General features: G+C 35.1%; 1 protein-coding gene across 1 annotated transcript in view; it reads left to right on the top strand.

Annotated features, from left to right (window-relative positions):
* Positions 1-21,621, top strand: part of LOC148947242 (uncharacterized) — a 173,459-nt gene that overhangs the window by 102,265 nt on the left and 49,573 nt on the right. Inside the window, exons 6-8 of the mRNA XM_089096544.1 lie at positions 12,516-12,640; positions 13,196-13,927; positions 14,836-15,197. Of these exons, the coding sequence (XP_088952670.1) occupies positions 12,516-12,640; positions 13,196-13,927; positions 14,836-15,197 (1,219 nt within the window). The remainder of the gene's footprint in view (positions 1-12,515; positions 12,641-13,195; positions 13,928-14,835; positions 15,198-21,621) is intronic.

The following is a 21,621-nucleotide window of genomic DNA, read 5'->3' on the forward strand; positions in this document are numbered from 1 at the left end:
TCTTTGGTAAAATGTGTGAGAGTGTACATAATCAAAGTCATTGTGACTGACCCAAAAGAATGTGCTTGAATTGTTGCCGATCCAAACTTTACATCATTCACCATCATATACTCGAATATGGTCCTCTTGAATAGAAAAAAAAGAAACGTAATTCTAAATAAAAATATTGCAGCTGGCAGCGCAATAACCGAAATATCAAAAAACTCATGTTGTCATTCTTTTACGATGTGTGTAGGCGCCAATGGCTGGGGGAGGGAGAAGTTCAAGTATATTACGGGGATACCGATTCACTTTTTCTAAGAGTTAGAACCGCGAATTTATTGGAAGATTTGGAAAAAGGCACACACATTAGCTCTCGAATGGACTTTACCAATTGGGACGAGTCCATTTACCTGGAGCTAGTGAAGCGCCAGGCCCCAATTCCGTGGTGTGCTTGCAGGTCCGAAGGTGTACTGTGTGCAAACACACAACGATGTAATCAAAAACGTCTGCAAGGGGGTGCCTAGACACTAAATGAATAAGAATTTCGACATCAATGTATATAGAAACTGTGTGGAAAATAGTATAGTTACAAGGGCGAAAGTCATGGCGATTTGCTCTATAAAATTTAAAAACCACACAATTTTAGTTGATAAAATAGCCATTTGTCCCGTGTCGGATAAAGTCTATGTGTGTGCGGACGGTTTGAAGGTGCTACCCCATGAACATTATCTAACTTCTAACTGAAGTGTATGTCAAGATTATAGACATCGCCTCGGTCTGGAAAAAATTCAATAGTAAATGGTTGGGTGGTGGGATTCTTTTTGATGTGTTTTTTTTCCCAACTCAGCAGTGGTTTTTTCCCCAACTCAGCAGTGTTTTTTTCCAAACTCGGCAGTTTTTTTTATAGCAGGGTAGAGTCATGTTTTTTCTTTTTTGTAAAAAAAAATGTGTTCAAAATCGATGTTTTTATACTCCGTGCCCACGGCCAGGGAGGGGGCCTCCAGTTGCCACTGTGCCCTCCTGGAGGGGGGGCCCTTTTCAATTGTGATAAGTGCTTTTTTTAGAGTCTTTTTATTGAAGAAATAAAAAAATATTGTTTTGACTTTTATTACATGATAGTGCCTTTTTCATGTTTTTATGTGTGTGTGTATGTATTAATAAAACATGTAGTATTTTTTGTAGTTATGTTTTTATTTGTAAATTAAAACATGTATCATTCTTAAAAATGGTTTGTTCTTCTTGTTTTCGAATCTGATTAGGGAAATTACTATTATTATTTATTGAAGGGAACAATGCAATCTTCCGTCCGTTGTGTTTTGACATCAATACAACTGGGGACTATGTATCAATTTAAAACACCATTCAGATCGTTTCTTTGCGGACCATTAATGTCTTAAAAAACGACACTTTTAACAAAAATAATTCAAAATCGTGATAAAGTGTTTTTAGAAAATCCAACAAAATTTACTATTGCTACAGTGTTTGGCAAGAATCCTATGATAGAATAAAAACTATTGCTCCAGACTCGAAATTCATACATGGACTTGACATTTTCAACAGTATTGAATCAAACTCTTGGTTGATTATTGACGATCTGGCTGAATCTATTGAAGAATGGTCTCAGGAGATAATAAAATTGTTCACTGTCCGATCTCATCATCAACGGATCTCCGTAACCTTAGTTCTACACAATCTGTTTCAGCAGAGCAAGTGTATGAGAACACTTGCTTTGAATTGCACCTACTATTTCACCTACAGGATTGTTCGTGATTCCAGTTCCCTCATAACGTTAAACAGACATGTGTATCCGGATGAACCGAAATTCCCACTCTCGGCCTACAATCAGGCTACCAAAAAACCCTCTAGATATATTCTTTCGGAACTGAATCAGAACACACCCGAGGATTTACGTGTAGTCACCGATATTTTTGACAATGAAATTACTGTATATCTGCCGGTGAACAGTAAAAAAGGTCGTTAGTTACAATCATGACGCTGAAGAAACTACATGAACATTGACTTTTATTCACCGTCCTAGGTAATTCAAAACCACGACTTAGGAAGGCCATACTCAAACATGGTGTCGACAGAGAATTCATTAATTTCATATCTGAACTTTGCTTAAATCTAACTGAAGGCAATATTCAACTGCCAGAAGGTGTTAAGCAACAGACAAGGCAACATCGTCCCCTTGTACGCTCCCTAGCATCAGCAGCAAGCAAAAATAAAGGAAACGATTTTAAAAGAAAACAACTTCTTCAAGCGGGTGGTAACTTCTTTACACTTTTACTGTCAATCATTTCAGGATTTGTAATCAGTTTTCTCTAGAGAGAGAATGGCCAAACCCCATAAATTGACTCCAATCGAACTCGCCCTTTCACCAAAGGAACATTTCGAGGACAATCTCAATAAATTCATTAACAATTAGACAATTGCCGACGATGAAAAATTAATTCTGCTTCAAAATGCACTTCGCCGGGTAGACAAACATAAACCCTATTTTGAGAGACCACTCAAAGCAGATGTCATTGATCACAATAAGAAAATAACTCCAACATCATCATCATCATCACCATCAACAACAATAATAACAAAAGAAGAAGATTTGTCTAAAGTTATGACAAGTGTTGCAGATCTAATGCCACATTCCTATCGTGAACAGTGTAAAAGACTCTTGACATATCTCAATGACAGTGAACATGTTCAAATTGATGCTAATGAGAATCAAGTTGTAATCCATGGCAAGACCTATATTCTACTTGATTTATTATCAGATTTGCTCACGAATCGTAAAAGACTTGTATCATTCGAACGTTATCTACATACATTTTTAAACTCATCAAACTTTCCCAAAAGCCTTATTGCCAATAAACATGTTTTAAAACGATTTAAGGAATTTAGTCAAATATCAAAAGATGTTTTTTAAATCATTTCCGGAAAATGCTAGCATGCCAAGTGGAAATGATTTGACAAGAGTTATGAGGGGGGAGTCAAGCGATGACGTCTTAATATCTCTGCATCCCCCTCACCATCACCTGTTAGTAGGGCATTGGGCAGTGGACACTTCACTATGTGTTTACGTTCAAAATGGTTGAAGCATTGAAACATGTTTATGAGAATATTGGTGCAGTGGGAAGTTTAAGTTCACCCACCACACCTGTTCAAGTCACTGGACTTGAAAAGAATCGGGCGGAAGAGTATCTACAGAATGAATCAAGTTACACTCTACATCGTAGAGTTCGTGGTAATCACTATCGAAAAACTAAAGCCATTCTCCCATTACAAATACTACAAGCAGATCTTTTGACTCTGTATGAGATTCAACGGCGTCAAAATCACCCATACAAGTACCTTCTACTTGCAATCAGTGTTTTTAGTCGCTATGTATATGCCATTCCACTGTGGTCAAAGAGCAGCGATGAAGTTGCTAAAGCTCTTGAAATCATCCTTGAACAGGAGTGCTATAAGAAGATTCAAACGGATCGGGGTAGAGAATTTGTTAATCCCCATGTAAAGAAGGTTCTACTGAAACATAATACAATCCTCTATCATAGTCATAGTCCAATAAAGGCAGCATTGGCCGAACGGGTGATAAGAACTATTCGACTTTCTATTTCTAGATACTGCACTTTGAAAAATACTGCTGCTTTTATTCATGATTTGGATAAATTCATGTTGATTTATAATCAACGTCCACATCGATCCCTGTCCAATTCAACCCCAACAGAAGTTCATCATGATGTCAATACACTTGACACTTTTCTTAAACAATATTCCAATGGTTGTGGTAGTGAGAAGAAAAAGAAGAAATTTAATATTTGTGATACTGTTCGAATCAATCGAACTACTAATGTTTTTGAAAAAGGTAATTACTTATGGTTCACTGAACTTTTTAAAGTCTCCAAACTCTTGGACACTACACCCATAACGTATCGTCTGCGTGACATGAAAGATGATGAAATTCTTGGCGGCTTTTATTATTATGAATTACAAAAAGCTAAAAACACCGGAATCTATCAGATTGAAAAGATATTAAAGACTCGTACTCACAGGGGCATGAAACAGTTGCTTGTTCGTTAGCTTGGACACAACTCTGATTTTGATTCGTGGATATCTGCCGAGGATATACAAAATGCCCAATGATTTTTATGCAACGTTTATGTCCAACTTCTCCGAGCCTCTCTACAATGATTTGAATAAAACAAGTGATTTTTGGACGAAACTCTCCCCCACCATTAAATTCGATGATGGAAAGTATGAAGTTGCTCTTGTCGACTGCATTCTCAAAAATACCTATGATATTCTGAGAAAAGATCGCGTGTATAAGATAAAAGTTATACCATTCGATTGGTCACTCTTTTTCGAGTATGAATGGGTTGAAAGCACTTAAATCTAGTGAATGTCCGGATGTTACATTGAGATATAAAGAATATGTTACTATGACGGATTTGTGTCGTGCAATCAATAGAAAAATATCATATCGTATGAATAGTACATTCCATTTTTATTATTCAGTGGAACACGATAGGATTTACATTACCTCACCTGTTGACACTGAAATGATTCATCTCAATGATAATCTGAGAGATGTTCTTGGCTTCAAACAGAATATGATCAATGGGAAAAATGCAGGCACTGTTAGCGGGATGGATCAAGTTATTTTTTCTGATTGCCCACCTGGTCTCGCCTCGGACTCTTGCATATTTCTTTATGCATCCTTTGTGGAAACCTCTAGAGTTGGTAAATCAAATGTCCCCCACCTACGTGTTCTTGAACGAAAAACAACCCATGAACATGTTCATCACTATAATATAAAGCATCTTCAGTATGTTACTGTAAACACTTCGTATTTGGAACTCTGTCAGTTAGCACTGAATTAGGTGATCCTCTAGAAAAAAAGTTTTGGCCGTGGTTACATGTCCATTTTCGACCCATTCGGCAACAACAACAAAACGACTAATAGAAAAATATATTTGTATGTCCTGATATTGATTGCTATGTTAACGCTCTCTAACCACGATAATTGGGTCATGGAATGGACTATTATAAAGGCCTTTCGTCAATGTCGGGCTACGGTCTTGGCAGTTGGTTTGCTAAGCTGTTTTGCTCTGCAATACTGCTGGCTAAAAAATATATTGTGCCAGTTGCTGCAGATTTTGCATCCTCTACGCTACACAATTGTGGGGATGGTAAAGATTTTAAAGAAAGTGTTTCACAAAATCTCAGGTCCAGCGCATGATCCCATGGCGAGCGATTGAAATCATGACAAATTGGAATAGGTTTTAAAAGGAGGAGAAACATCTCATCACTCATCTGTCTCTACTCAGGTCAGAAGCGAAAGACATCATCACTCTTGTCAAAGAAAAGTAAGAATAAGAAAAATTAACCAAGAAGAAAAATCGTTAGGTCGAAAAGGGATTTCTTTTCCTAGAGTGAAATGGTATATCTACCCCACAAGGAATCTCATCCCACTGTCGCCACAACTCTAAATCTTTTCAATGCAGAAAGTGTGGATGTCAGTGCAAAACATGGGTACTATGAACAATTCTATCCACAGCAACCTCTCTCTGAAAACATATATTTTCAAATTTATTCCAATGAAGACTACTTCATAGATTTATCATCCACATTTAAAGATTTAAAAGTTATGGTGAGGAAAAATTCTGACAATTTACCTCCCTCCAAAGTCGATGGACTATCCTATGAAAATGGTATACTACACAATTTATTTAAACAAATATGTGTCTACATAAATGGAACATTGGTGAGCACTAGCAACAATCTATCAAACTATGCTAGTTATATACAATTTATGCTGATGATTCCAATGGCCTATAAGAAATTGAGAGGTCTGCCAATGGGCTATGACTATAGATCAAATGTTGATACTGACGGTGAACTCACTACGGCAGTGAGCAAGGAGTATCATTTAGTTGGTAGACTCAATCATTAAATATTCAATATATCTCATTGGATGCCCCCCAATGTTAAAATTGATATAAAGTTACAACTTGCACCGTCCAATTTCATATTGAGAAAAACAATTGATGCAGCATCCGATGCTAATGTCAATCTCACCTCGGCAATACTTCATGTACGGAAACAACAGGTTATGAGTTCTGTTGCTTTGGCAATGGAAAAACTAAGAGCCTCTGGAAATAATATCAAACTGCTCGTTCCTCACACAATCGCCAATCAACGTCATATTGCCACTGGATGAAGTACCTACACCGATTCTTCATTTATCAATGGTGAAATTCCTCCAAAACTTGCCTTCGCTTTTGTAAAAAGTGCCAGTGCCATAGGATCGTGGACAAGCTCGCCACATGAATTTGAATTATTTGGACTTTCCTCTCTTGTGTGTAAAGTAAATGGAATTCCCCTCTACAATTTGTCCTTTGATAAATCCTATGGAACCCAACATTAATTGACAATGCAATCCCTAGATCGAGATTCTTAACTATATGAAAATGGTATTACCGATTCAATGTTCGCAAAAAGTCATGGTGTCATTGTTTGGATTTGTCTGGCACTCAAGATATGAGTATTGTCCGAACGGGTACTGTACGTTTAGAGTGTACCTTTGACAAACCATTGATTGAGAGTGTAACATTAATCTCAGTCAATCAATTTGAAACCTATTGGGAAATTACCCCCGATGGTAGTGTTCTTTTAGACTTGGCACCATGAACACAAATCAAATAATCGATGTATTTAACATAGATCCTTTTATGTCCAAATACAAATCATATTGTATACCCTCAGGTTTCCTTGATTATATTCATACTGTTAATAAAACCATTATCATTGTTAATAGTAGTCCATCGACTGTGCAGACGGGTAATTGGAAATGCATCTTTCAAACAGCAAAGAATATTGAATTTTTTGATCCTCATGGTCTACCATATGCATTATACACAACTCACATCAGAAACTACCTTGAAAGAAGTGGGAAAACAATTATTCAAAATTGGATGCGAGTACAAGATTTATCAACCAAAAGTGTACCATGAGTAAGATGCGATGTATTTAAAATACCAAAATAAAGTTCCTTTCTAAAGATACTTCCGATTTCTTATAATTAAGCTAAATCTAGTTGCAAAAATGAAAAGTCCTTAATCAGCAAAGAGAAAAAAGTGCAGTCACTTTCGCAAGAAGTTTAAATGGCAAAAAACCGTGTTAACGCCTGAATCAGCTGAAACATATTAAAGAAATTATTGGACGAGGATTCGCGTCCTTGGGCCACGTGAACCGATGGCAAGCCAGTCCTTACAGCGCAGGACAAAAGAACTGTGTTTGGTAGTGGGGTAGATGTGCTTTTTAATTTTAATCGTAAGTCAGATTTGAAAGGATTCGTATATCAGATTGGGGAGAATTCAGACGAAATTCTTATATTCTTGTCACCGTTATTGTCATTGAATTGACAAATTGCTGTGCACCTAAATATGTAAGTCAATAAATTTATTGTCCTTTTTATCTGTGTTATTTCATTTTATATGTCTGCATCTAGCCTAGTAATAGATAATTAGCTTGTAAGTCCCCAAGGTAAATGCTCCTAAAGGGAATTAGATCTCCAGGCAACCCGAGAGAAAGAGGTCATGTTTACATGGCTGTAAGTTTCACTTTCACCCAAGAATTGAGCGTGGCACAGACCTTGTTGGCACATTCTCCAGCGCTATAAGCGGCGCTATTGGAGAATTTTCTATCATCACAAATATCAATCTTTTTATCGCTACAAATACCAAAGTTTGTCATCGCTACGGTTTATAACGTTCCTAACCCCTGTTTAGCCTATAAGTATTCGCGTCTCTGAAGCAAGATCTAATTGTGCCATGGAAACAAAGCTCTGAGACGTCAGAATTCCGAGTTCGATAATTCTTAATTCCTCTTAACTCATTACATAACAAATGTCGTAGGATTCGCAGGGTCGGTAGGATTCGAACCTACGCTCCCAAAGTGAATCTGATTTCCAATAATTTCTGATATTTGAGTTAAATGATATTTAAAGACATTGAAGATATTTGAAGCTGAAGTTAGAGACAATTTGAAGTTTAGTTCTGAGAACCCCATCGATCAATACAAGATAAACGATATTTAACGATATTTGAAGTTAAATGATATTTGAAGATGTTTGAAGTTCAAGTTAAAGACAATATGTTAAAAGAGTCACTATAGTATGACGACAACCCGTTTCAAATCCAAACTTCAATTACCCCGTGATTGAGCTAACAATTTTATCAAAGGCACAAATGAACAATTTTAACGCGAGAATACATTCTCTATGTGCCTCAAGATATCCTAAACAATCATATGCTGAGAAGACATACGCCAACACCTATAGTGGGAAGCATCATTTCCCAGTTGACTATTAGAGAAAACTTGTCGTGTAAACACAACTAGGCTCGAACTGTTCCATGAAGAATCCATAACGTAAATGCTTCAAAATTTTTGCCAAGACAAAAAGAGTGAAGGACAATAATTTACAACAGAAGGGTGTAGTACACTAAGGACTCGAAGGTGATGAATAGATGTGAATCTACATGTGTTACTTCCTAATAACTTTGATAATTAGAAAATCCCAATAGTGAAAGTATTTTAAAATTACCAGTGAACATGGTAAACACAATATTGTGTGCTTTACATCGTTTATGTATGTAATGTTTGATATCCAGGTAGTCATGTGTAGCGTTGTCAATCTATTCATTTAATGTAGCGTAGATAGAAAGTAGTGTACCATATAGACAAAAAAAAGTGAATTAAAAAAAAACTAATGTAAAGGTAGAATAGCCCCAAAGTTGTTGGAAATGTAAAAGTAATCAGTGTTAGATATAAAAAAAAATCTTTAGTATAGTAGCTAGTCTATAACCATGAATAATCTTAGTCCGGTAGATGAATTTTAGATAGGGATGTAGAATAAAATAAGAAAGGTAATAGGGAAAATTTCTAGCACTCCTGATTAAGCCATAACACATATATAAAATAATTATGTAGAAGAAATAGTAAATGATGAACATTTTATAAAGATCAAAGGCTTGCAGTTACTAATGACAGGACGTCATTGATTTATGGGAAGGGTGATATGTACCATGAATAAGATGCGATGTATTTAAAATACCAAAATAAAGTTCTTTTCTAAAGATAATTCCGATTTCTTATAATTAAGCTAAATCTAGTTGCAAAAATGAAAATTCCTTAATCAGCAAAGAGAAAAAACTGCAGTCACTTTCGCAAGAAGTTTAAATGGCAAAAAACCGTGTTAACGCCTGAATCAGCTGAAACATATTAAAGAAATTATTGGACGAGGATTCGCGTCCTTGGGCCACGTGAACCGATGGCAAGCCAGTCCTTACAGCGCAGGACAAAAGAACTGCGTTTGGTAGTGGGGTAGATGTGCTTTTTAATTTTAATCGTAAGTCAGATTTGAAAGGATTCGTATATCAGATTGGGGAGAATTCAGACGAAATTCTTATATTCTTGTCACCGTTATTGTCATTGAATTGACAAATTGCTGTGCACCTAAATATGTAAGTCAATAAATCTATTGTCCTTTTTATCTGTGTTGTTTCATTTTATATGTCTGCATCTAGCCTAATAATAGATAATTAGTTTGTAAGTCTCCAAGTTAAATGCTCCTAGAGGGAATTGGATCTCCAGATAACCCGAGAAAAAGAGGTCACGTTTACATGGCTGTACATTTCACTTTCACCCAAGAATTGAGCGTGGCACAGACCTTGTTGGCACAATCCCCAGCGCTATAAGTGGCGCTATTGGAGAATTTTCTATCACCACAAATATCAATCTTTTTATCACTACAAATACCAAAGTTTGTCATCGCTACGGTTTATAACGTTCCTAACCCCCGTTTAGCCTATAAGTATTCGCGTCTCTGAAGCAAGATCTAATTGTGCCATGGAAACAAAGCTCTTAGACGTCAGAATTCCGAGTTCGATAATTCTTAATTCCTCTTAACTCATTACATAACAAAAGCTGCGGTTTTCATCCATTACTTTATTTCATTTTTCGATGTCGTGACTATACTTTCAGTGAATTTATCAACATTTATGTACACAGTCCTCGTTTGAATGACTTTCTAGTAGAAAATACCCTCTCAGACCTGTATAACATTGATTTCAGTGTCCTAGGAATAAAGTGTTTTAAAAATATATGTGAATTTGTTTATAAATAAAATATATATGCACTATAAGAAAAAGTCATGTCTTCGTTGTTTAGATTTCTTCTTCTTCTTCTTCATAGTTATTTAGACTGTCATCATCATAGTCGTCGTCGTCGACAACGATTAGTGGTGGCAGATCATTGGGATTCAACTTGTAATGATCCTGGCATGCAAAGTCAGGGTCACATTTTCCACAATATATTGCAACTTCATTTTTATTAAATCTTCTTGTTAAGTCAATGATACTATTACGATTCATATTGAAAAGTTCACCTTTTTCTATCTGATTATTTGAAGAAAAAAAATGTCGCACACAATATTCTCTTATGAAGAATCACTTTCTGTAACAGCCAAATAAAAATCAGTAGGTTTATAATCATTACTAGCATTGTCCTCACAACGATGACGCAGGAACCGTACTTTCTTCATGTTTTTACAATTGAAACATGCTCCAAATTCTTCTTCCCAATACAATTTAAATCCAAGACGATACCAATCCCTTAGAAATAAACTGAAGTCACGTTTAGGGTTTTTTCCAATCATACTAGGGTAAATATTTTCCCATTGGTCACACTTATCATATGACAATTGGAGCATAGATATCCATTAGGATGAGAGTCACAAGTCTCTTCAAGACAAGTATTGCACTCCTTAATTTGTACAGCATATCCTTTATGCAATTTACACGGATTGCATAATCTACACTTTTCATTATGGTCATCAACTGTAGTACAGTTCTCACATGATGAACAGCTGCCCATTGTATATAAACATAGTGAACATGTATGATACAATTTTTTTTTCGATGTTGTCCGTCTCACTGCTAAAAAGAAACTGACTCAAAATCAATAAAAAAACATTGTCCTCTAGGAGGATTAGGAGGAGTAATCGAGTATCGTCACAAAAACTTATTTCCTATTGCTTTAAAGAATGAATTTCTAGGTAGTGGGTAAAAGCAGAATCACAATGTCATTTTGCTTCGTTTCAATTAATATATCAATAAATTGAGCAAATACATTTGATCCACAACGTATAAGCTTCATACAATAGTCCAAAGATGGGAAATAAGTTCCCATGATACTGTTAAGCATTTCTAGAGAAAATATTTTCTGTTGAAGAGATAATTCCAGAAAGTTATCATCTAACACTAAACATTTTTCCAATTTGACTAGATTCCGTAAGATCTTCTGTTTCTCAAATCCAATCATTCTCGTTCTTGATACTCCCACTACCAACTATAGACTAAAATAACAATTGCAAGTTTCTACTTTGTGCACAATCTCAATACCTCTTGGACACCCCCACTATAGAGAGAGAGAGAGAGAAAGTGGAGTAAACGATCATCTAGAGTGTCTATTATACGAAAATTATAAAAATAATAAAAAATTAAAAAAAAATTAAAAAAAAATTTATTTGGCATTATAAAAAAAATTTTATTGACAGAAGTGCAATAAAATAATATTCTTTCACTCTCTATGCGTTAGGCGAGTCAATCCATTCTCCTTAATGTGTTTCAGAATAGCATTTAATTCATACTGTAGTCGTGATAAATCCATTATATTCCCTTTTGTGGCAAAGCATAATTGTTCATTTTACTTAAATTTACTCAATGATATAACGTATCTTCCCAACATCTCATCCCACTCAAAGGTTAGTCAGGAATCCTTTCCAATTTCAGCTGCTAAATTGGGGGCCCTTGTCTTCACAACATCACTGTCAGCTCCTTCGATGTGTAATAGTGTGAAACTACTCATTTTCACAATATTTGAACGTTTATTTCTCCAATTTGAAATAATGTAAACTAATCAAATTCAACTTACTGACTGAGATATTAACTCGGTATCGGACTTTTTATATCCACGCTCAATGTCTGAGTAAAAGTATCAACTCTTATAATCATGCTTCAATGAAGAATTATGTCTAACATTAAAACATCCATAACAGCCTGAAAAACTATTAAAAACCATATATCCATACATATAGCCTTCAGAAAACAATATTTTGATTTGGAATATTAAAGCAAAGGATGAAATTGAAGGTGCTACAATTTTCAAGGAGATTGTTGTGCAGGGTCTGGGTTTAGATGATGTTCCGTCATTTAAGATTTTGGACTTTAAACCAGATAAGAAATTCTTGAAAGTTGACTTATTTTCGAAAAGCTCTAAATTACTACTGCTGAAGAACGCGAGGAAACTGCAAGGAAAGTCTATTTGTGGTTTTCAGAATATTTATATATCAGATGATGCTCCGCAATGTGTTCGAGAAGCACGAAAAAGCTGATCTTGACTCGCATGAAGCTACGTGAACGCGGCATAGAAAGTTGGGTCTCTAAGTCCGTGCCCCCCTGCTTGTTCATAAGGCGTCCAGATGGCTCAGTTACAAAGTACAATGCTGGTGAATTTGTACAGGAGCTTATTAATCCCCAAGATGGTGAAATGGCGACTAGCAGTGGGCGTATCCAAGCTGGTCGGAGAGGCGCTAGAGGTAGTGGAGTGGCGTTCTGAAATGATATTAGATGAAATTTCCCTTAGTCTGTTTGCTAGTGAAGTATAATAAGTGAATATTATGTTATGATGAAGTTAATAATCAGGTTCCCTGAAGTTAACATACCAGAGTATTAAAAAGTATGTGTTTTGACAATAAGCATGTTTTCGTTGTATCTTTTCGTTATTTTAATTTTTTCTATGTTTCTTTTGTTTTTTTTATATTATTTTCGTTCCGTTATATGATTGAATATTTGGGATTTCTGTTGTTGAGTACAAGTTCTGCCCTACAATGTGCGTTGAAATTTGATAATGGTATTAAATAAAGAGAGACTGGCGCTGCTTGAGAATAGTCACGTAAAGTTTGCGGATCGAATGAATGAGACGTTAAATGGAGAGTTTGATGGAGATGGGAATAATCAGGTTTGTTTGGAAAATTCTAAGTATGTATTTGCAAGTGATCTTAAGGATTATGTGACGCGGCGGGGGCCACAAACTCTACATATATTACATCTAAACTGCCGGGGGTTAAATAGTTCTCGACATTATATTTCAGATTTGTGTTCGGATCCGAATTTTGATGTGTTGGCGTTGACTGAGACATGGCTTCGGAACGATAATTCATCTTTGTTAGATATTAATGGTTATGAATTTATTAATAGGAATAGGGAGACTCGACAGCATGGAGGATTAGCAGTTTATATTAAATCAGGTTTTGCAGTTAAGACTAGACAGGATATTTGCATTTATCGTGAAATGATTTTTGAGTCACTGGTGTTGGAAATAAGTATAAATGGATCCAAGTTTTTGGTTATTATTTTGTATAAGCCGCCTTCTGCTTCAGAGATAGAGTTTTTAGAGTTATTGGAGCAGCAATTGGAAATGTTGAATGTATCAGGTTGCCCAAGTTTCATAGCGGGTGATTTTAACATAGATATGATGGTACTTAGTAATCGTGCAACTACTAGGTTGTTAAATTTAATGTCTAGTTTCGGATTGTTCCCAGGTATAAATATTTGTACAAGGATTTGTAACACGTCAGCTAGTTTAATTGATAATATATTCACGAACGTGAATTTTTGGAAACCAGGAGTGCTGGTAAATGATGTTTCAGACCACTGTGGAGTGTTTCTTTCTGCTGAAGTGGACCATAATTATACAGCTGGGAGTTTTTGTAGCCCAATTGTACCGACTGTGGACGCGGATTCTCTTGTACGATTTAAGAATGAATTAGAGTGTATGGATTGGGAGTTTTTGAATGCAATAAGTGATCCGGATCTTAAATTTTGTAAGTGGTATGATCAATTGTGTAGTAGTCTAAGAGAAAATTGCCGGATGCGTAAAAAAAAAACAAGAGTAAATATGATTCTGCACGAAAACCGTGGATTACCAGTAGTCTTCTTAGATCTATGAATAGGCGCCATGAATTATATAAAAAGAGTATAATTGAGGCAAGCGTACTAAACCAGCAAATTTATCGTAAGTATAATGTTGCTTTAAATAAATTATTGAGGAAGGCTAGAATTGAGTATTTAGCTAAAGAATTTAAAAAGAGTGAGGGTAACCCGGCAAAGACGTGGAGTCTCCTCAGGCCTCTTATTGGCAAGAGAAGAGTTACGTTGCCAAATCTTCAGTCAGATCAAACTCCAGTTCAACTTTCTAATCAGATGTGTGATTATTTTTCTAGTGTAGGTAATAATGTTGCCGGATCTATTTATTGTGATAGGAGTGATGGTACTTTTGATCAATATCTTCCTCCCAGTTGTGATACTTCTATTTTAATGACTAAGGTAACGGAAAGTGAAATAACAGATGTAATAATGGCTATGAAAAATAAAGCTTCAGGTGTTGATCTAATATCTATAAGAGTGCTAAAGTTTGTTCTTCAATGTGTTATTAAACAACTGGTTTCACTAATAAATGGTTGTTTTAAAAGTGGTGTGTTTCCAAAGTGTTTGAAACGAGCGAAGATTGTTCCAATATTTAAGGGGGTGATAAAAATGATATAAGTAATTACCGTCCCATTTCGCTGCTACCAGTTATTGCTAGAATTTTCGAGAAGCTAGTATATATAAGGCTAGAAAAGTATCTTGAAAAGAATTTGTTTTTTTTATCAAAATCAATTTGGTTTCAGAAAAGGTTATTCTAGTGAGCATGCAATGTTGTTTTTGACTACATATGTTAATGATGCATTAGACAATAACCTTAAAGTTGCATCAATTTTTCTGGATATTGCGAAAGCGTTCGACACTGTATCTTATGATATTTTGTTAATGAAGTTAGAAAATTGTGGTATTAGGGGAAATGCTTTGAAGTTGTTAGAATCATTCTTAAATTCAAGGTCAATGTTTGTGGAGGTTAATGATGCACGTTCTGACAGTAGATTTATAAATTGTGGAGTTCCCCAGGGATCACCCCTAGGCCCACTTTTGTTTTCTATTTATATAAATGATTTGTCAAGTGCAGTTGATGGGTTGTATACTATTATTAAACCTCCTCTAGAGGCACTTAAACCTAGTAAAGCCCTAGTTATGTTTGCTGACGACACGAAATTAACCGTATGTGGTAGGACTGAGAATGAATTGATGTCGCAATTACGAGAAGGTTTTAAGAATATAGAAATGTGGATGAGAAGTAATAGGTTAAAATTTAATTGTAATAAGTCTAGTTTATTGATATATAGCAGATCTCCAAGTTATTACCCATGGGTGAATAATTTAAGTAATGGTACATCAATGATTCCACGAAAGAGGAGTGTTAGATATTTGGGGATTATTATTGATGAAACTTTAAGTTTTGTAGATCATATTGATTGTGTGTCTATGAAACTTGCACGTAATGTTGGAATTATGCGTAAATTGAAAAATTTTCTCCCAACTAGTATATTAAGATTATTGTATTTTTCAATTGTACATCCATATCTATTATATTGTTCTTCAGTATGGTCGTCTACTTTCGGAACGCATCTTCTGCCCCTGCGTGTACTACAAAATTCGGCAATAAGGCTTTTGATTGGTAAGGATAATAGAGGATCATCTGTTCGTAATGAGTTTATGACGCTGAAGATTCTACCGGTATCGGGTCTTTTTAAATTTTATAAAACACAGTTCATGTTTAAGTATCTGTATGGTAGTGTTCCTGTTTGTTTTAAGGGAATGTTTGTGAGTGGGGGTGATGTTCATGAGCATGGAACTAGAAATTTGTAAGAATTTCGAAGACCGATTCCGCAAGCGACAAGATCATTTTTTTCTATCCGTCATGCCGGTCCGAGTGCTTGGAATAGGTTACCAGTGGAACTTAAATGTGTGGATGACCTGCTGCTGTTCCGTAGTTTATTGAGATCGTATTGTGTAGTAATTTATTATTTTTAATGAATTGGCTAAAAAGGGGGGGGGTACGTGATGATTGTCGGGTGGCTACGTATAGTATGTTAGTACTAGTTTTTGAGTTGGAGGGCAGAACTTGTATTTGTATTTATATTAACTGAAAAGAGTTATTATTTTGGATCTTATTTTGTTATTATGATTTTTTATGTGTCTAGAAGGGATTACCCCCGCACAAGCTTGCTTCTGGGGGTATTTTGTTTGTTTGTTTTTTATGTATATAGTAAAATAAATCCCAGTTATAAATTGAAATTGAATTGAATAAAACATCCATACAAAAAAAACAATAAATAAAACACCAACCATATAACAATACGTATAATCAATCATAAAGTAACACACATATTCAACCATATATCAAAAACCAACTCTGTAATAACAATCAGGCTCCCATACAATAAAACGTCAAATATAACACCAGTACAATGAACAATAAAAATCCATGAACATAAAACATCCATATACCTGTATTGTCTCTTTAATTGAAACAGTAATAATATATGGTGGCGGGACTGTCTTGTTGTAACTGTTATAATAGCAGCACCACTAATGGCTATCTGAAAATTTTGAACATGTGTAAAGGTAACTTAAATATGTGTAGAGGTAACTTCGCTAGGTTATTAGCAAAATATTGCTAGCAATTGAGATGGTAGAAATTTATCTTAAAGATACAATAATTTATTTTTCAGCTCGTATAAGAAAATGGCAAAAGGAATTAGAATATTTAGCAAGCCAATTTTTATCCAATAATCAAAAAAGCCAAAAAAAAAAGAAGCATTACCTACCAAAACTATTACAAATTCTAAATGAGATTGATTGAAATTAAGGGGGGCGCGCCCCCTCTCCCCCATCTGGATCCACCACGGTGTCCCAGTGATTTAGTAAGTAGTAAACCACCGAGTGCGCCAAACTACGATTTACTGTAGAAATATAACGGGGATCATCCGTACTTTTACCTGTCAGAAGCCAAAAATATATGTTACGTTTCGCAAATACGTTTTTGTGGAGGATACGTTTCCAAGTCAACACCTATTGCTGCTAAGAGTGGCAGTTTTAGCCCTTGCTAAAACTAAGATGTAACAAACTCATGTGAGTAAAATGTAAAAAACAGAACCTGTGTCTTAAAATAGCTCCTCATTTGTTTAGGGGGACTGTAATAATGCATTTTAAACATAGGTGTTTACACATACACCATTTAACTCTCCTAATTTCCATGAACTGAAGTCTCTGAGTCAGTAAGTTTAAGAGCCTTAATATTGAAGTATAAAAAAAAATATGGAATGATGAATGGAATCAAGAATTCTGTACGAAAATTTCATATTGGTATACTTTACTTGTTTGATTTAGTTCAAATGTAGATTCAGTTTTTTGTGTCTTGGATAGAATTACTAGTTTCGTTGGTATTTGATATTATCCAAAAGCTTTTGACCCCCTTCCCTTAAATAACAATGTTAAAATAAAGGAGCATGAAGATTTAATAACGTTATTGACGAAGCAATTCAAAGTTTTAAAATAATCTTCGTAACAAGGAATTTCAATAACAAGTTTCAAACCAGTCAAAACTAGGATTTTAGATGACCCTTGTCGCTGAATCATTTGTTTGTACACTATGGCCCCCTTAGTCCAAGAAATTGCTTTGGTAAGTTGTTCGAAGTCGCTCGGAAGAAAAATTTGGCCTTTATTGGGGGAACAGATGTTTTTTTTAACTAGCAATTGTGTTTGGGTTCCCTAGTTCCAGGGACTTAGGAATAGAAGTTTAAAGTTGATACAAAAAACAGTCTTTGCCCATTTTAGGCTATATTAACTTCTAAAACCGGATCGCCCAAATAAGACACTTTGCTTGGACACTTGCAATCAACAACTATATCGAGTGAGGTGGTATGTCTACAAATCTTCGATAAAAAACATATTAAAAAAAAGCCTCAAAACAAAAACTCAGCCTATAAAACCTTTAAATTTCTTAATTGTCTCTATAGCCCATAAGTTCATTCGCATACAATTTTCCAAAATGTTAATATATTTACTAAAGAAAGGTCTACAAAAAGTATAGGTGGAGCTGATTCTTGTTTTTGTGAAGCGAATTTTAAATATTTTGCCGTGAATTTCGGTAGTTCTAAGTAGTCTATGCTATTATATTCAGTGATTGTGTCCAGTGAGTTTTAGTAGTTCCAAGTAGTCTATGCTATTATTTCCAGTGATTGTGTTTAACTGACGTCTTCTATAACTCAAATCATGAAAATAACTAGCAAATAGACTACGGGCAGGTAGAGAGGTGGGCTGGTGGGCAGGTGGGCAGGTGGCGTCTGAAATGGAAACAAAGAAAATAAAGATTTATATAAATGCTATATAAATTCACCAAGTTCAAAGATTTTCAACAGAGATGTAAGACGTAGGCCTGAGAAATTCGGTTAACATTAACATTCGGTTTCATGTTTGGGTGCCCAGGGTAAAATTCAAGTTTTGACAAAGTGCAGGTCTAAAATGTACGAAATTTTAAAAATAACGGCAGCACCTGGAATTTTTTTTTTATATAACGGGAGCTGCAGCGCATTAATAACTTGATAATTTTCTGCTTGTTACAATCAGAAATTTAACAACCGTATCTTTACTAATGGGAGCCCATAACTTGATAGTGACCTGCTTGCTCTGGCAATTGGATATTTACTAGCCGTATAGACGGTCTGTCTATACAACAGACAACATTGCCTCATGCCTCATAATAAACATCAACTATCTCTATTATGCTACATTGGCAAGAGCGGTGACAAAAACCACTGAAATGGTTCGAACCCGGTACTTTGCAACACATGTCACGTCCAAATTCTTTGGGCAGGATTGCCAACCTCTGTACAGGCGACTGAAGCCAAAAAAGCCATTAATATTTATTAGATGTAATATTAGATTAAATAAACTAAATATTTATTGACTACAATATTTGATGAAATACTTAATATCTATTCCAGCCCTACAGTATATTTACTGTAGACAGCCGTCAAAAAGGGGTTGCGGACCTTTCCTTTTTTCAGCGGACGTGGTTTTTTTTTCAGCGCCGATGAGAACGAACTTTAACTTCCTTGAACACTATTAAATTTCCAATTTGTTATTCAATATCAGTTTTTAAGCCTGACATTCAGTAACAGCAAATGATTAATAGCCAACTGTTGCATTATAATTATGTCTAATGACAAACTTGACTAGGTAGCATGACTTCCGAAAGTATTGTATTAATACAGTAAAATAGAAAAGAAAAAAAAGTCTCCTTGGAATCGTATCGGAATCAATACTTCCGAAATAAATTCTGGGTTAGAATTTGAATCAGAAAAGGTACTGTTCTATTAGCTGTAAAACACGCGAGATAGACACTTGAGAAAAGCAAAGACCAAAAGCCTATTATCCAGTATCTTCCTATCTGACGCTGTATAGACAAGGGGTTTCTCACTCCGGGAATCATATTTAAACTTTAGTTTTTTGGGGTATAGGGAAAAAAAGGTACCTAGGTTAGACTAGGTTACGTATTTAATATATGCTATGCTTTACCCCGCCCGTAATGTGCAAATACATAGCCGAAATTTGTTTCTAAATTGTTAAAAATGGAAAAGTCCACATTTTTGTAGATAGGAGCTTGAAACCTCTACAGTAGGATTCTCTGATACGCTGAATATGATGGTGTGATTTTCATTAAGGTTCTATAACTTTTATGGGGTCTTTCTTCCTTTTTTTCAGAATTCTGCCAAATTTTCTCAGGCACGTAACTTTTGATAGGTAAGATTAAGCTTGATGAAACTTATATATTTGAAATCAGAATTAGAATCTTATTCTCTAGATGTATCTATTAGTATCAAAATTTCGTTTCTTGAACAATAAAGGTCAAACAAACCCACTATTCTAATAAAAAATGCTATATGTAAACATTTAGTGAGCTGCACAAACTCCCGCCCTTGCCCGGAGGGCTGTAGGGGGGGTGGTTTACATCCCCAGCGACAAAGTTTATGGAATCTTCAACTAAACTGAATAAAATAGCTATCTTAAAATTTTCATTGGATTGTGGTATTAATTAGCCTGGAAAGGTGGATGGCTACCCTCCAATCACTTTTGACTCTTATAAAGGTAACTAGAACTTTCAATGTTCAGTCAAATGAGCTCTGTCCGAAGTTTATAGGTCAGCTCTTTCTGTGCGAAGTGACTGGGTGAAAAAAAACATTTTGCCCACATTGCTCTTCACTTAGACAGCATTATTGTGCTGCTTATGATCAAACAGTTCGTGGTAACGAAATGTAAGTAAGAAGTGACCCGGCTCAATGGTAACCGAAACTTTAAGAAACGGAATTTTGATACCAATCGATACATCAAAAGAATCAGATTTTAATTCTAATTTCAAATATTTAAGTTTCATCAGGTTGAATCTTACTTATCAAAAGTTACGCGCCTGAGAAAATTTGGCTGATTTTCGAAAAAAGGGGGAAAGACCCCCTAAAAATTATAGAACCTTAATGCAAATCACACCATCATATTCAGCGTATCAGAGAACCCTACTGTAGAGGTTTCAAGCTCCTATCTACAAAAATGTGGAATTTTACATTTTTTGCCAGAAAAAAGATCACGGGTGAGTGTTTATTTGTTGTTGTTTTTCCCAGGGGTGATCGTATCGACCCAGTTGTCCCAGAATATCGTGGGAGGGCTCATTGGAATGGAAATTAAAAGTTCTAGTTCCCTTTTTAAGTTACCAAAAAAAATGGAAGGCAACTAGGCTCCCTTCCACGCTACTTTTTTCCCAAAGTCACCTGATCAAAATTTTGAGATAGCCATTTCGTTCAGCATAATCAAAAATATTATGTATGTATACATAAATATTATGTAAAAATATTAGTATGTCTTTTAGGATGACTTAATCCCCCGAAGTTCCCTGGAGGAGGGCTGAAAGTTATGAACTTTACCCAATGTTAACATATAGTATTGGTTATCATAAACGAACAGAAAATATTACATATATGATTGGGTTCACCCCCTAGTCAATACCTCACTCTTTAAGCCAGAGATTTTTTAGTACTTTCATAAGAGCCATTTATTCTAATTACCGGCCTTTGTGATTAAGCGGTCAGTTTTAAAGAATTGGAACAAAATTCAAACTCTTGCTTAAAGAGCAAGGTATTGACTATGGGGAAAACCCCCTAATATATGTATTAAGAATATATGAATATAGAAGTTCTCTACGTAAATTAATTCGTAAGTTACGTATATTTATTACTAATAAAAACGTACGTAAATAAAATGAAACAAGTTTCGAAAAAGCCATTCAACCAAAAAAAAGTAAATTAATATGATAATTTTGTTTCAATTTAATTTTGTTTTAAAAAAATAATTAATTTTGTTTTAATTATTCATGTACTGTGAGCTAAGATCAAAACCTGCATTTATTCAAAAACGTTCAAAAATTAAATATAAACAACAAGATTTTTCAGCTGAAATTACGGAGCGACGTTAAAAATTAGAACGAACACAAATTATTCCGTGTATGGATGAGACTGTCCCCTCCTCAACGCCTTGCTCTTTACGCTAAAGTTTGACTTTCTCACAATTCTATTTTTTTAAACAATAAAAA

The sequence above is a fragment of the Artemia sp. Qi Xiang Cuo genome, chromosome 11 (genome assembly GCF_049724085.1).
Source record: "Artemia sp. Qi Xiang Cuo chromosome 11, ASM4972408v1, whole genome shotgun sequence".
Lineage (NCBI taxonomy): Eukaryota > Metazoa > Arthropoda > Branchiopoda > Anostraca > Artemiidae > Artemia > Artemia sp. Qi Xiang Cuo.